Source organism: Macaca fascicularis, chromosome 14 (genome assembly GCF_037993035.2).
Source record: "Macaca fascicularis isolate 582-1 chromosome 14, T2T-MFA8v1.1".
NCBI classification, from domain to species: domain Eukaryota; kingdom Metazoa; phylum Chordata; class Mammalia; order Primates; family Cercopithecidae; genus Macaca; species Macaca fascicularis.
Genome location: NC_088388.1, coordinates 130,805,246 through 130,822,471, shown reverse-complemented (window position 1 = coordinate 130,822,471; position 17,226 = coordinate 130,805,246). Strand labels below are relative to the sequence as shown.

At 43.3% G+C, this 17,226-nt stretch overlaps 1 protein-coding gene across 9 annotated transcripts in view; it reads left to right on the top strand.

The window, feature by feature from the left end:
* OPCML (opioid binding protein/cell adhesion molecule like) overlaps positions 1-15,527 on the top strand; it is a 1,155,658-nt gene extending 1,140,131 nt beyond the window's left edge. For all 9 annotated transcript variants that reach the window (XM_074015669.1, XM_074015668.1, XM_005580196.4 and 6 more), the window contains one exon: positions 10,203-15,527. In XM_074015669.1, the coding sequence (XP_073871770.1) occupies positions 10,203-10,303 (101 nt within the window). In that variant the 3' untranslated portion in view covers positions 10,304-15,527. The remainder of the gene's footprint in view (positions 1-10,202) is intronic.
* The last annotated feature ends 1,699 nt before the right edge of the window (positions 15,528-17,226 follow it).

Below are 17,226 nucleotides of genomic sequence, written 5' to 3'. Positions count from 1 at the left end.
CTCACCCTCTGCTTTCTGCTGACCTCCTTCTCATGGGAAACCACCCCACCGTGGGCAGAGCCCTCAGCGCTGCTGCCTTATCCCCCACTTCCCTCCTCTTCCTGCCTCCGTCTTCTTGTTCTGTATCAGGGCATCCTCACAACTACACCTATCCCCAGGCGGCTCCAACTGGGACATGGAGAAGGGGCACAAAGACTGAGCTTCTCTTCAGTGCGACCTCCATGCCGCATCCGTGCCTTTGCTTCCCTCCAACCACAGGCCTCTGGGAGGGAGAACTCATGTTGTATCCCCACTTTCTCAAACCTCTTTATGCCTCAGCTACCACGATCTGTCTCACTCTAACACCTGACCTCCTCTCGGTGTCAGACCCCGTCTCACCTCGCAATGCCCCACTTCTGGCTTCTGTGATGTAATTGGGTGGTGCCTGTCTTCTTACCTTCCTCAGTCTGTGTCTAGCTCCAACAGCCCCTGCCCTATCGGTCCTCCCAGAGGTCAGCCTATGGTGAGAGGGGAAGGGCTCTGCTGTACCTTCAAGCACCCAACGGTGAGGTATTTTTTGGCCTGCATCGGCCTTATTCTGGATGCCTTAAAAATGCAGATATGTGAGCCTTGCCCCAGAATCATTTAATCAAAATCTCTAGGGAAGGTCCTGAGAATGCACTTTTTAACAGACTCTCCCAGGGAATCTTATGCACACCGAAGATTGTTGGCCTCTGAACAACAGTCTGCTAATTCCTGAATTTGTGTCTTTAGTTCTTTCCTGAATTCTGAGCTACAAGCCACTCTCTCTCTCTGAATATTCCACAGGGGTCTCAAAGGCAGCCTTTCTGCCCTGGGAAGACTCCGTGTGTGCCTCACTCTTCCCTGCACACTCTCTAGAATCTCTGTGGTCATTTTTGACTTTCTCCTCTCCCTCACTCCTCACATCTGTTAGCCAACAAGTCCCACCAAATGGCCTTTCCTCTGACTTCTCCATCTCCATTATCACTCACATTGTGGCACGTGTCACACATGGACGATTGTGATATCCTCTCACTGGTTCTCTCGTCTTTCTTTGGCAATCCGACTCCTATTGGTTTGCCACAGCAGGGCCGAGTGACATTTCCAAAACTCAAAACGAACCTTGTCATTTCGATTGCCGAAAACTTCTGCCTCCCAGAACAGCTTGACGCTAAGGCTGTTCTCGCTGTGAGGTCAGCGTAGCCTTATAGCTTCAAGTGTCCCCAGCACTCCACCTGTGACCTTCCCTGCATCCACCAGGCTGGGCCCCTATGTCCCAGATCCCATTAGACATCATGCTGTTGCCACTCTCCATCCATCCATCCATCCATCCATCCATCCCTCCATCCCTCCATCCATTCGTCTAGTCAACAAATATTTGTTTAGTGTCTACTGTATGCCAGGAATTATACAAGGACTAAGGTACAAGGAGAAACAGAATTTCCAATCTTGCACAAACAAGTAAATAGGCAGTTACAATAAAATATAAGAACGGCCATGCTTGAGGAATAAAGAAGCTGCCGGCTATCAAGTGTCAGCCACACATGGCTTTAGACACCTAAGAAGCCTTTGAGATAGATACTGTTATTATTTTTCACTGGACAGAAGAAGAGCCTAGAGCTCAAGAACAAATGATGTTACTAAATTCCCCCAGGTAGGAGGGATTCCAGCATGGACGGAAGAGGCAAGGGACAACAGCAGGTTTTGTACCTAGGTCTGTCTGACTTGATCCCCTGTTTCTTTCAAACCCATATACTGTGTCTCCCAGTGTGCTGGAGGGTCCCAGAAGCAGGCTTGTGCCGTCTTCTGTGTCTGAGGAGTACGCACTTTCTGGCTCTGCTCAATGACGCCCCATATGTAAAGCATTTGTGAGCTCCACTGAAGAGTTAATCCCTCATCTTTTGGGCTCTCATAGTGGCTTACCCCTAGGCTTATATTTTGTTTGTATCTTTTTCTGCACTTAGAGGATGTAACACTACATCTTCCAGTGATTGTTGCCCAGTAACTGTTTGTTGAATTAATAAATATATCTTCCAGTCAGTGAGGGCATGGGTTATAGCCTCTATACAGTTTCATACCTTTCACTAACCAAAGAAAAGCCAAATACCCAAGAGAACTTGCAGTTCCCTCCCCTCAAGGAAGCCAAATCACTGTTTTTCTGACTTTCCCTTGCATTCCAGCCTCCTCTATGTTCCAAATCTAATTTGAAATTTAGGGTCCCCCCATCCCAGATCTCCTTTTTGAAGGAGGCTATACCACATATTCCAATTCTCTGTTTAGGAAGATGTTCATCACATGATATCTTCTTGCAGAGACATCAAAAGCTGTACATATTTGTCCGTTTCCTGCTGATAACGTGTATGGTTTTTATTTTTCAAATCCACAATTTAAATCCAGGTGGGAAGGGAATGAGTCAGAGAGAAACACCATTGCTTTTGGCTGATGACAGCAGCGTAATCATTTGTATTTTCCCCCAACCTGCAAAATGTCAACATATTAGAAAAAAACTGCAGACATTTCCCATTTCATTCTTGATGAGGTTCCTTGTCGTTGGCTCGTACCCCGCCCTCCTCGCTCTGAATCATTGACATCTGGCTATTAGCCTAAGCATTTAGAATTTAACACTGAGCGTTCAGGGTGTGCTGATGTCAGCACAGACACAGAGCTTATGGTTCAACATCGACTCAAGTCTTGTCTCTTTCAGGTTTGTGATGAGCTGACAGATTTGAATTAACTTCTGATATTAACTTCTTAAGCTTTTGTTTTTGTGGTAAGCACAAAACAGGGTGTGTTAAGGAGAACAGAACAAAGATGGTTGCCTCTTTATCAACTGGTCTTAGTTGTGCTGCAGAGCCTTGTTGGTTGATCTTACTTGTGAAACAATACAGTGCCACGTTTGCCGCTGTAATTAAACTCAATGGAGGAAAAGTTCCCTTTGAAGGGAAGTGGTGCGCCTTCATCAGCCAGCGCCTCTAAAAATAGCTTTATGTTTCACCAACAAGTGTAACACATACATCATCTAATTAGATTTCTTCGCTCCTCTTTTAATCACCAAGAACATCATTATCCTTTTGGTTCCTCATTAGGAAGGTCACGCAGTTCATAATCATACTTACAAAACCTATCCAAATTTCAGAACAAAACCATATCTTCTTAGACTTCAGATATTTCATAAATCTCACTGTTTGCTATCAACAAGCTCAACTTGCCTATGGGCTTTTTTTCTTTTCTTTTCTTTTTTAGTGTGATCACCCTACCATCTGCCATTTTAGTAGAATTTCAGCTATATAGTTTATGGTTGCTGGAGATCGATGTCATATTTTCATTACAATCATGGAAAAGAAAACCAGTGACACATTCCAATACCTTCATGGCTTGTTATATACACTACATTTTTAAGCTTCAAAATCTCTCATGAGGCAAGATCTCAGCAGGAAGTTTCTATATTTTTTCTGAGAGCTCTGTGCTGAGTTTGGGTACTGTGATTGTCAACACCTCCCACTCAAGAGGGTGTTGAGCTACCCCTGAATGCAGCAGTAAAACCTTTGTGCCAGGATGGCCAGGCTTGAAGTTCCCAGTTCTTATGTGGTAGGTGTGGTTTTATTCTGTTTTAAGCCTTCAACCAAATTTTCTTCTTAAAAATCTAATGTTTAGGCCACTAGATTTTCGGCGTGGTGGCTCACGCCTGTAATTCCAGCATTTTGGGAGGCTGAGGCGAGTGGGTCACTTGAGGCTAGCAGTTCAAGAACAGCCTTGGCAACATGGTGAAACCCCATCTCTACAAAAATACAAAAATTAGCCAGACGTGGTGGTGCATGCCCATAATCCCAGCTACTTGGGAGGCTGAGGCAGCAGAATCACTTGAACCTGAAAGGCAGAGGTTGCAGTGAGCCGAGATCACACTCTCTAAAAAACAAACAAATAAACAAACAAAAAAATCTAATGTTCAGTATTTCATTAGGTTGATACAAAAGCATCACGTTTTTTGCCATTAAAAGTAATGGCAAAATCCATGATGACTTTTGCACAAACCTAACAATTTACCAAGATAAGTAGCTTCTCAAAAGTAGAATTTTTATTTGTTCATTTTGTTGTTGTTGTTGTTGTTGTTGTTGTTGTTGTTATGTGTCTTACCCCTACTGAGCTTCCCTTGTAGCCACATGGACCTGCTGTGGCCATAATGGCCACACAAATGGATCCCTTTGCCGTTTCTGAAACTTGTCTCTTAACCATATTTGGTCTCTAACTATTCTTTCTGTATTCTGAAGGAAATCTTATTTGTCTGTATACCTGTCCCCAAAGTATTTTGTTGTTGTCACTGTGTTGTCACTCACAGTTTATTTTGTGGCTTGGCATCTTCATTTCAGCTTGTATTTTTAAAGATGCTTAACTTCAGGCATGAAGAAGCCATTAATTTTTAACCTTAAAAAGGGTGAAGGAGGAGGTGCTGGAATAATGGTAAAGGGCATAATTACATGTTCTCACTTTCCATTTATCCCTGAAAATATTTAATTAAGCCTGATATTTGTAGCAGCCATTCTAGTTCAATTGAATCATTGTTAACCATAAATAGAGAAAGAGTCCTTAAATGTGGCATTTGCCCACAGAAAGTACTGGGCTGCTGAATACACTTCCTCAGAATAGCTGGCATTCGTTAGGAAGCTTTTACCTGTGGTTAGCAGCCACTTCAGGCCTTTCCAGAAGGGACAAGGTCACCCAGTTACGAGGCGGAGCCAAGGTTGCTTTCAGCTGGTGTTGGAGAGTAACCTTTGAGAACCTAGTACTCCAGAACACCTCTTTCTTTAAAAGCAGAACCCCCACACAAGATGCCGTTTCATGGATTAGCAATTCTTGCCTTAATTCCAGCTCGCCTAATATTTCATCATCCTTTACTCTGTACTTGATGATTGCAGACACCATCTTAACTTATTCTGAGAGCGACCCTGCAAGGGTAGATAGAACTACCCCTTCCACATTTTATACATAAAAGAAACTGTTTCAGAGAAGTCGGCTGTCTTGTCCAAAGTCTTCCTGCTGGTGGGTAGCAGAGCCAGAATTCAAATTCAGTTCTGACTCTTAAAATCAATCCTCTTAAGACTATCCAACAGGCAGGATGTTCCTGAGATGAAAGGGATTTAGGGTTATTTGTTCCAAATGGCTTTCTTCCCAGAATCTGTGATGGTTTAAAAAAAAATTTTTTTTCTGTTTATTTGTTTATTTATTTAGTCAAGGACGGAGGATATGCTAGCTCCTCCTAAAGTTTGTGCTTTTTGAAGGTAGAGACTGTGTCTGTCTGTCTTTCTGAAAGCAGAGCCTAGTGCATGGCAGGGATCAATTCATGTATGTCGAATGAAAGACTGCAACTTTTCCAAGGCTGGCTTGGGGCCCGTCTCCATTGCGGGATGGACACATTACCCTTTGACCTAGCCAGGAAGCTTGGCTGTGGCTGGCTCCCAGTGCCCTGCTCAATGCCCCACATCCTCTACAGCCCTCACAGCCAGTGATCTCTCTCAGCTGCAAACACTCCAACCTTAAGCTATCTCACCTCTTTACTCACTCCCCTACCAATACCTCACCCCAGGTTCAACATATTTTGGAACGATCTAAACAAGCTAGTATTCGTCTCCACTAAGAAAGGGAAAGGGAAGGTGTGTGAGCCGTGTTCCAACAGCAGTTACCATGATCACATGACTACTTTGTACCAGGCACTGTACTGATTACATTCATCCTTCAACCAATCCTGCAAACTCAGCGTCATCACGCCTATTTTCAGTGAGAAAACAAAGTATCTTGCCTAAGATCACAGAGCTGGCAACCCACAGGGTCAGAATTTAAACCCGAATTGGTCCAACTCGGATGCTGCCAGAGCGCGATGAGCGACCTTACCCCGGGGGAGCGTAGAGAACCGTTCCTGAGGTCCCTAGGGATGTTTTCTCAGTGATGCTTCCAGTAAGTCTGCCCCTTCGCCTTTCTTCCAAACCCCTGGGCTTTCATCCGGGTGTATTTTAGCATCAGTTTTCTGGAATAGAACATGCCATTAAAAATCTGCCTCTCAGCCGGGCTCGGTGGCTCATGCTTGTAATCCCAGCACTTTGGGAGGCCAAGGCGGGCGGATCACGAGGTCAGGAGATCGAGACCATCCTGGCTAACACGGTGAAACCCCGTCTCTACTAAAAATACAAAAAATCAGCCAGGTGTGGCGGCGGGCACCTGTAGTCCCAGCTACTCGGGCGGTTGAGGCAGGAGAATGGCTTGAACATGGGAGGTGGAGCTTGCAGTGAGCCAGGATCGAGCCACTGCACTCCAGCCCGGGCGGCAGAGTGAGACTCCGTCTCAAAAAAAAAAAAAAAAGAAAGAAAAAGGAAAAATCTGCCTCTCATTTCCAAACCTGGGATTCTAGGTTTTAGAGAAGAATCACCTTTCTTCCAATTTTTACCAATAAATGAATAAATACAAACATTTGGGTTTCTGATCCTGTGTATTGAAATTCAAAATTATATCGTCTTGGGTACCAAGTACCTGGAGAAGTCCATGCGGCTGTTACCGGCTAAGGCCAAACTCTAGGAAAACTGTACTCAACCTGACTCTGAAGCCCTGTGTGCAAGCTTCAGTGCTACCACTGCTGAGCTCAGCCTGAAGAGTTCCTTCAGAACCGCGTCCTCCCCTGTCACACAGGTGGCTCTGTAGCTTTGCTGAGCTAACATTTACAACAGCCTCATGGTAACCCGTGGGAACAAATGTGAGCCCCGAGGCCATGGGACCACACCAAATTACTTGAATTGCAGCAACCCATCACTTTTATATTAAAGCAGAAAAGCATTTGGCCAAGTTAGGTGAGCAACTGTAGCATACAGAAGCCTGGTGGGAGAGAACTAACCCAGAAACTTTCTTTTCCTCATTTCCAGTTACACAGGGCTACTGCAAAGATGCAATTAAAGAATGAGTTCATTGCCCATGGCTTTTGTCTCACACTCTTCCAGTCCAGAGAGTGGTACATAGATGTACCCGCTCCAAACACAGCTGGAGAGCCCTCCGGCAGAGCCCTCACCGCATTGGCATTTGGCCCAGATGACAGGTCTCCAGTGTGCCCAGGATCTGTAGGAGGAAAGTGATGCTAGCTTCACTCTGTATCATAGTGGATTAAATTCAGTCTCTGGCCACAATAGCCCAGCTGTTTCTCATACACCAATTGACCAAAGGCACTTAGGCAATAAATTGCTACGGCATTTGATACGACAAAGCAGGTGCTCATCACACCTGCTGAAGAATAAAACTCCCTGAAGCCACATAGAAAATGGGGCTGCAAAAGGGAAACTTTAGGGTCTAGAGTGTTTGGTGCCCTCTTGCAGTCTCAGGGGAGATGGAATTCTGAAGTGCAGAAGGCATATGTTGATGGTTTTCTTTCAACTGAAGAAGGCTGTCTGGCTACTCACCAACTATCTCTCCTAACACCTGGATGCAGAATTTCCATTCATGTAATAACTCAGAGAGCTAATAGAAGAAGGACCTCACAGGTCATCAAACCCCATCTCTTCTCAATTTGCAATGTGAGAAGCAAAGCCCGGAGAGGGACCGTCACTCAGCTAGCGTTCAGCACATTCACACAGAGACACTGCATTCCCCGTCCGTTGTTTCTCTCACACCATGATATTGTGGTCCCTGGAAAACCTGCACAAATGGTCATTTTCTACAGAGAGGAACTAGACTTGTAACAATTATGGGCATAGATTCTGAGGACAGTGACTTGGTTCTAATACAGCTCACGGTGTATAAGTTGTGTGGCCATAGGTAAGATGTCTAACTGCTCTGTTCCCAGCTTTCCTATTTGTAAAGTGGGAATGACAGTAGCACATAGCTCATAGGGTTGGTGTGATGATTAAATGACTGATTGTATGTTTAGCATCTAGAATCATGCTTGCCACATGGAGAGCACAGTGTGAATGTATGTTGTCATCATGGCCCTAAGCAGGCTGAGCAGCCTACATATCTGCTAAGTCCCCCTTGCATTTCCACTCTTGGGAACACTCAACAGAAGCTGAATATGGCTGTAAACCTCCACCCAGTAAGCACCAAGCATCCGATGGCAACTGCTGCTCACCACCAGAAACACTCACTTCCCTTTGCTATTCTGCCTCCTTCTCTCTCTGAGCCCCACTCTTCCATGCTCTTCTTTCTGTGTGTATTGCCCCACTCTTCTTTGCTTTAGTTATATTCAACCTTGTGCTGATGGCATGGTATCCACAGGAATGTTTCAGTTCACTGGTAGAACTTGGAGAGAATGATTCCTACACTCAAGACTTCTATCTGTCTACAGTAGAGCATATCAGGGCTTCAATTGTTTCTTAAGTTCAAAATAATAAATTAGACAAAGACATATATATGTATATACATATACACATAAATAACTAGTCTAGTACATACGCCATATATGTCATGAAAATACTTTTAAAGAAAATATAAACAAAAAGATAATTTTAAAGAAACATACATGCTTTATGAATCTGCCCATATGTTTCTTTAAAAGTATCTTTATGTACATATTTTTATTTAAAAATGTAAATAAACTTATTTAAAAATCTAAATCACTCATCTTTTGCAAAGACAATATGCAGAGAATTACCTTGAGCTTCAACCTGAGCATTTCTAGCTGAGTGCATTCTGCAGGCCAGTAGGATTTCTCGGGATGTGTGCCAGGATTGCTGGAGGCCCCACAGTCAGGCTACTTTCCATCAATATCTATGGAGCCTCCTCTGGGACATTAACATGTCGCTAGAACCTGGATCCCGCCCTTTTTTGTGAATATTCTCTGACAAAAATGCAGGGTAATATGAGTCAGACTTCAAGCTATCAAGCAAATATGACTTTTAGTGCATAAAAGCGTGTATATTTTAAGTAGAAATAAAAGGTATTCGTGTTAAGATTAGTGGAGAGGAACAGTTGTATATTCATTCCTGAAGTGAGAGACCTGAATTTCCCAAAAATCTTCCTATCAGTCCCTCCTGGGCGAGGCATGGATCCTCACCATAAGGTTGACAGACAAGCCAAATGAACTGGTCCTGTCTAAAGAGGTTCTGCTGCACCTCCGCTTATTTCCAGCCGGCCAATTTGCTTCTCAAAGAAGCTGTGAAGTCCTGGCTTGAGGTGGTAGAAGAGGTGTCCTGTCTCCTTTGGATCTCCTTTGCTTCTTCACCAGTTTTATAGAAATGACTCTCAATGGCTTTAATCCCTTGGTATTAATAGATTTTGCTTTTTCTGGGATACACTTACTGCTGGCTCCTGGTCTTACGTACCACCCTATGCACTTGCTGATGAAGGTGATGGAGGAACGCCTGGGCCAAATTTGATACACCTGCCTTTGCAGCAGGCTGGGATAATACCAATACATGTGATTTGTCTTCTTGAGCCATGGAAGATGAGAGGAGAAGAATAGCACTCATGAGACTGGGGACTTATTTCCCAGTGGACCTTGAATGATTTAGTGGGGATACAGGAAAGGGCCAGAGAGAGAGAGAAGGTAGAAAAAAAATCAAGGGAGAGCCCCTTGGGTGGACTCTTCAGGAGCAATCTGTTTTGGGCGTGTTGATCTGCTTCAAGGCCTTTGGCGAGGCAGCACTGTCTGCTGGGACAAGCCTAATTCCAGTCTTTAAAACCCGTGGGGATGATTTTTCTTCCTTCCTCAGCTGCTGCAGGAGGAGCCTCCACAACACCTAGGTTGCATGCATTGAGGTTGACGAGTCTACTACATCAACACTTGGACTTATGTCTCCATCCCTCTCCCCTTCCTACCCCACCACCTGCTCCTTGTCTCTCTGGCCCTGTGCCCCCCGACTCATTGTCTGTACTGGACACTCTCCAAGTATAGCACACATTTAGAGGCACTGCTTAGAAAACAGCCAGCAGGTCTGCCTTTCCATGTGTTGCCCTAACCTTTGGGCCCACGGACCTCAATGACTAGCCTGAGCTTCACCTATTTACTTTTTAAGCATAGTCTTTCGAAGCAGGCTGCACTGGTCAAGGCATCCCATTAGCTTGCCCCTTCGAGTTCCTAAATACTCCCAATGGGCATTTTCCTTTGTCTAGACTTGGAATGGTCAGCGGAAGGGTGGAAGGTGGGAAGCATGTATGTGTATTTGCTTGTCAGGGAAGAACTATGGTGTCCTTGGATGTATGCTAATGGTTCTGTCTCTCTCTCTCCTACACAGGGCCTGGAGCAGTCATTGATGGTGTAAACTCGGCCTCCAGAGCACTGGCTTGTCTCTGGCTATCAGGGACCCTCTTAGCCCACTTCTTCATCAAGTTTTGATAAGAAATCCTAGGTCCTCTGAGCAACACCTGCTTCTCCATATCACAGACTTTAATCTACACTGCGGAGAGCAAACCAGCTTGGGCTTCTTTTTGTTGTTTGTTTTCTTCTGTTCTTCTTCTAGATTTGTTTTCTTCCTGTTTTTGTTCATTTGTTTGTTTGTTTGTTTGCTTTTATTTCCAGCTTGAATGAGTGGGGTTGGGGGCGGGGTGGGCAGGGTTCTACCACATGTAGGATAATCATTCATTGGTGTGTCCAAAAATGGGGTCTGCTCCTGCTACCTTGACCCTTCCCTTTCCTCTGCTTCTCTCCTCCTCGTCATCCCCACCAACATCCCCTGCCACACACACCAAAACGTAAGTTTCATTTGGGCAAAAATTGAGCCTCACAATAAACACCCTGAAGACACAACTTGACTCATAACATAGTGCACAGCAAGAGCTACATCCAAGTGTCCTATTATCTACGATTATTTTCCTAATGACAATGTACATATCCCCCCATCCATGTTAATTATTATCTAATTCCATTAGGGTTCACATCTTTTCTTTCTGGGACACTGTCCTACTATGTCCATATCTATATATTTCAATACAGATGATTGTGCCATCTTCTGTAGCCCCTCTACCCTACTCATTTCTTCCACCATCTGCAGGGATTTGAAGTTTGGGGCTATGCTTGCAACCTAACACTAAATTTTGCAAGTCAAGTGACCAAAAAAGGGGGAGGCATTTTGAAGATAGTACTTCTCTTTTAAAAAGAGAAGTTCAGCTCATAAAAGTGATTGATAGGTGGCTGATTTATTTAGGTTTTATCAAGCTGTCTATCAAAGTAATCATACAGTTACCCATCTACTCAAATGTCTGATTTATCTCACCATCCAATTACCTACCCACTTGTCTTCCTCTCTAGCAATCTATTTACTGTTTATCAATATATCAATGTAATTGTCTAACACTCCTTTCTATTTCTCTCCCTACTACTCACTATCAATTCATCCCCATATTAATCTCTAATCATATCGTATCTCTCCCACTGTATTCATGTATACACCATCAGCAGACATTAGCATCTTCAAAATTATCTATCAACTTCTGTGAAAGCCAGCGATCTCACAGGCTAACAACATAAAAAAGCAATACCCTGTGTTGTGGACTCTTTAAAATCTGGTATCCTATCCACCCAGAGGAGACACTAACAGATGGGCCGAGTAGCAAGCTGATGGTCAGTCACTCACTATTCCCGGGAGAGCCTGTTCTCTAAAACATCTTCTTGGGAAGCAGATCAGCCTAGAAAAGTCTTGATTCGCACTGTGGTTTTCCTTTTGCACTTGAAGGACAAAGGTGCCAGCCTTTATGCTTCTCTCAACCCTTCAAGAAAGTGCGTGTCAGGAACTTATGGCTGGCTTTCCTTCACAGCAAGAACATGAGAGAAAAAAACCACATGTGTCTCTGCAATGCAAAGTGAAGAGTCCACCCGCCTGAGTGGGATGACTGCGGCTGGAGTCTCCTTTCTGCTCCAGTTCTGGTTTAATCTGTTTGAAAACTATCCAGTAAAAAGCTGATGGAGGCCAATTACATGGCGGGTGTATTGACAACTCTGGTATTTGTTTCAGGAAGCTCTTCTATGCTGAGGGCACTTGAGCAACTGACTTAATTTTCAAGCACTTGATTAACACAACACTGCAAACAGAAGGGAGAAAGTGTCAGTGACACAGTTTCCTCGGATGCAGGCTGCTTCTCCAGTGGCTTTGGGGAAGAACTTCACCAGCTCTTCAGGTTCAAAGCAGACCCAGCATACAAACAAGAGCTGACCCACCTTTGCTGCCTTGTCTCCTGGGACAAGAAGGACTCATCCAGCAAGGTTGCCTGGGATTCCAAATAAAGGCATTGCAGACCACACAGGTGTGCTGCAGGGACTGACCCCCAGAGAGGATGAGAATGCAGCATCAATCGCAGACCTGCCCTGCCTCAGTTGGAAAACCTTTTCAGGTCCTCAGTCTAAAAAATAAAAAATATGAGCACCATAGAATTCTGTGCCCTTAATGCTTAACTGGTCTTCTTCCTCCAGTATCAGTGCCCTCTTTGCTTTTGTCCATCAAGGCACATGAGTGTGACCTCTGCCATGGGGAAACATACACAGCGATAGCTATACATATATACATACATACATAGGCGATCTTGGCACACTAAATGCTAAGCACTGTCTTAAGAGGTAGAGCTGGTGTGAGTGAAATTAATGTTACATTTTCCAGCTGTAAACAGACATCTGCATTTCCTAGTGAGCTGCCAGGAGCCAGATTCGGGAACCATAAATGATGTGCCAGGAGTGGCGCATTGATTCCCAGTTCCAGGGATGATCACGAACAGGCACAAAATCAGAATTAAAGGTTGCACATAGACGTTTCAGATCTGTCACCACCTTCAGCATCTGGAGTTGAGTTGGTGTCAGATAGTGTATGAGAATCAAATGTGTCATCTGAGCATGCTACTGATAATAAATTTGTTACTTTGGAGTGGAATAAATGTGAAGGCTGTGAAGAGTGGAAAGTCTTGGAGAACATAGTACTTGAAATGGACAAGCTGGACCTATTCCTCACTCCAAGACTTGTTCTACAGGAAACGGTCCATGCTCTTTTGGCCAAGATCATCAGAACCTCTCAACCCAAAAAGGCTGGCTCCAGGGTCACTATGGAACCCTACTGTTCCCCCTCCCACAGGATACTAAGATGCCCCTCTAGTTGGTACCTATCCCAGCCACGTTTCAGAGGGAGAAAAATGCTACAGTCAATCCTCATCTGTCTGGGGTAAAGACAACAAAGTAAATACAACCCAAGGCAACTGGGGTACTCACTGGGAGTGAGAATGACTTCTTCACAACAGACATATTTCTGCTTCTGTGTTTTTGTGTTTCTTTAGTGGGGATGGCTTCATGGGACAGTGGCTGCCATCCATCATTTTGAAGCATATAGAACAACAAATGCTTACACAAGATAATATCCACACTTTTCCAACTTCACATATGGAGAGTACATGGAGAAGGCCTACAGGCTAGATTTGTTCAGGGTGCCAGTAGTGGGCATGGGGTGGGGGCAAGGCAGGACAAAACATACAAGTCTGAGCAAGTATATCTCTTGCAGGTTTTCCACATGAAAAGGAAGCCAAATGAGGCTTGTTAGGAGATTAGGTGAGAGGAATTAGCAATGTAGGAACTCTGAAACCCTTCCCCTTCCCAAAACAGAGTTCATATGCACTTCCACCAAAGTAATGCCAATGAAAGTGCTTGTGTTAAGGCTCCGGCCAAGCTTGTTTTTCAGTAGTTTAATGTCAAGTGCCTGATACAGTCAACTGCAAGTCTAAACAAGCGTGTTTAGTTTTTTCTCGTTCTTGCTTTAATTCGGGGAGGGGGGAGATGTAGAGAAGTGGTTGTGAAAACATACACAGGTTTTATGCAGAGTACTGCACATGACTGTTCTGCTGCAATTGTGCTCCACCGAACAGAAGAAAAGGTAAGGTTTTCTGTCACAAAGAGGCCCAAGCCTCTTTCTTCTTACATCCATGCCTCTTACTAGATGATACATTTCACAGATTGGGCAGTTTGTTCTCAAAACCTGGGTGAGAAGAATATTTTGGGACTCTAGCAACTTCAAAACTGAGGCTGGGTTTCAGGATCTGTTTCTGTATCAATTCACTCAATTTGCCTTCAACAAAGAGGAGTCAGCAAGTTCTATTTATGCTGAGAGAACCATCCCGTGAGAAAAGCAGAGAACCCCAAAGTGGGCAGGCAACCCCGACGAGAGCTTATCCCTGTGGCTGCATCAGGAGTGGCTGTACATTGAATATTCAAGTGTTGGTTGGCTGTCGCCAGCCCATAGTAGAAGGAGGGGAGGAGTGGCTTAAGATGAGGTAAGATCTGGTGGTGGGGCATCTTTCCTGAATTTCATACTGACTTTGATTTTGAGAAAGAAAAACTGGCTATGCATTACCTAAAACCAGCCCAAAATGAAACAGACCAATACACACACGAAAGCAAATGTTAATCCCTTTGGAATTAAGGGAAGCAGCATAAGGTTTTTCTTTTTGGAAAAATGCATTTATTTTCTTTCTCTCCAACAGCAAGAATCTTTTGTTTTCATTTTGCACATGACCTTATCCTGGAAACTCTCATACCCAATTGCCTCCCCTCCTATTATTCAGAGCTTCCCTGTCTTTTTACTTGAAGACAAATAAGTTTGAGCACTTGAGTAAAACTTCACAGGTGTGTAGTAGGAAGGCAACATTTTCAAAAAGAGACCCTATGAGGAGAATGCCTAATGATCACCAAATGCAAACAAATAAAAATGCCAGTCTCATTTCCCACATTTCTTACTTAAGAGAAGTAAATGAAAGGAAGAAGAAATAGATTTGTAATTAAAGATGTGGCAACAAAGATAGAGCTGAGCTAGTTCAATTTAGCCTTCAGGTGCAGAATACTTAGAGTCCAAAGAAATGTTGAGTGGACTTCATTAGACGCAATTGTCTTTACCCTGAAAGTAGTCAGCTAAGCCTAATTTCCAGCATTTTGAAAGAGATTTCTTTTTGTTTCTTTCAATGGTGCCCTTTTTAAGGCACAGAGTTGCTCCACACCACTGGGTGGAGAAAGAAAGATTGCGAACCCTCGACCATCCTTTTGAGGCTACGTTCTACGTTATTTGGCAGATTTATAAAGCTATCAATAATAACAATGCTATATAATACAAACTGCCCTTGTGTTAGTTAAAGGGAGCATTTTTAATCATTCAGAAATTTTCGTGACATGTAAAGTGCAGTTGTGAGGAATGTGTGGGTGTACGAAAATGTATCTGTCAAGTTCAGAGTCCTTTAGATTTAAAAAAAAATTATGACTTATCAATGGTGCCGTTATAGCTGTGTCAGACAATGGGTGTGCCCATTCTCACAATTATCCTTCAAAAAAATCTATGTTCAAATGCTTTAAAAATTTATCACATGATACAAGAGTATGACTTTGTCAGCCTTCTAGAGTTCTTTTTTCTTTTATTTTCTTTCTTATCTTTTCCTTCAAAAAATCAATGAAGACTTGATTTCTGTCAATAATTGTATTAAGGGTGAATATACTACCTGAATTTTGTGCATGTTGCATTGTAGTTGTAACCTTTTCTAATTCAGGATGAATACGAGATGGTTGTGATTGTGCAGTGTATCAATAAAGTTCGAGAAATTTGTAACTTTTGGGGGGCTGTTTATTAGGACATCTCATTGATATCCAGGACGGGAAAAATATGAAGCGAGCCGTGCTTCTCCCTCATGTGTGTTTTTGGCCTTGAAGAGTAGACGCACTCAGAAAGCCTGGAGCTGCACCCCCTACCTCTCTCTCTTTCTCCTTCTCTCTCTCGCACACACTGTAGAAAGCAGCCTTAGCACTGTCCATATCACATTTGTATATCAAATATCTATGCTATTTACAAACAATATAAAATGTAGCTGCATCCTCAAAGTCTAAATTGTTTATTGGTGTAGGCTAAAACGAAAGCAGAAGAGAAGTGTCAGAAAAATAGGGGTGACCAGATACTGCCCAGTTTGGGCATTTGAGTCCCTAAGTTCCTGTTGCTTGATTTCTTGAAGTACACACCACGTTGACAAGGGTAAGTATGAGAAGACACAGGGTCGAGGATGTACATTGAGTCTTAAGTGTGTGCCATTAGATGAAGGTTTATGCATCTTAGGTTTTACTTGGATTAGGCTTCATTCAGCTGAGGCTTCTTGTGGACTAGCATGAGAAAGAACCCCAGAGGAGCGGCTGCTTTCCTCTGGTTGCAATTTCTAAAACACCTTACTCTTCCAATAAAATCCCACCTCCTCTTTCTCCATCACATATCCATCTGCTTTTCTAAAGAAATGAGTATTAACTTATTTTTACACCTCAGCTTCTCATTAGCCATTTGTATATCAATTAAGCCTTCCCAGTTCTGCCGTTAACTAGGTGTGAGATCTTAGACCGGTAAGTGACTTTCTAAGCCTTTGTTCTCTCATCTGTATCATTGGGGAATTTAATTACACCACTTAGTGTACACTGATTCAAAAATATTTGGCCACTATTTGGTTTATTTTGCAACTGCGAGATTTCTTAAGACTATCCTCAAATAAAGCTTAGGGACAATGACTGATTATGATTCAATAACTGAGTAGAAAGTGAATTAAAATTATTTCATTAATTTCACAGCACACGTAGCTTCTTTGGCAAAGTCCCTGAGCTAAAGTTATGAGTCTTATATTCTTGTTGGTTTCCTATATAGACAAGTGCTAATCTTTTCATGACTCAGTCTCCCCTACAGGGAATGGAACACAGTCTCCCCTACAGGGAACGGAACACAGTCTCCCCTACAGGGAATGGAACACAGATAAGTTGATAGACTAGACACATGTTCTTTGTAAATTGCAATGGCAAGTAAACGCTAGGCATCAGTAATTGGGACTTTCCAATTTCCTCTGGCTCATTGTAAAATTATGATTCATCAAGAAAATGAAATTTCAGTTCCCTTAGCCATCTCAGTACCTTTAGTACTCCCTTTCTTGTTGCCTTTTTTCTTTCCTTTTCATCATCCTGTTCCTATTTGCACCTGACCCTTTCTTACTCCTGTTCATACCACAACATTTACCCATCCATCTGCTATCAGTCTCTCACTCCATTTAGCCACTCAGCTCCATCTATCATCCATGAACCAATTTATTCTCCCATCGGCTAACTACTCAACTATCCATTCACATATTATTTTCCCATTTATCTAAACCTTTTTCCATCTCTATACTCATGCACCTCCTTAAAGTGAGACTGTTTCTCTCTCATCTATTTATTTAGACCAGCTGTCAGTCCGTCCAACAGGCATGCTCCAGCTAGCCTTTAGCGGACCCATCTGTTTGCCAACC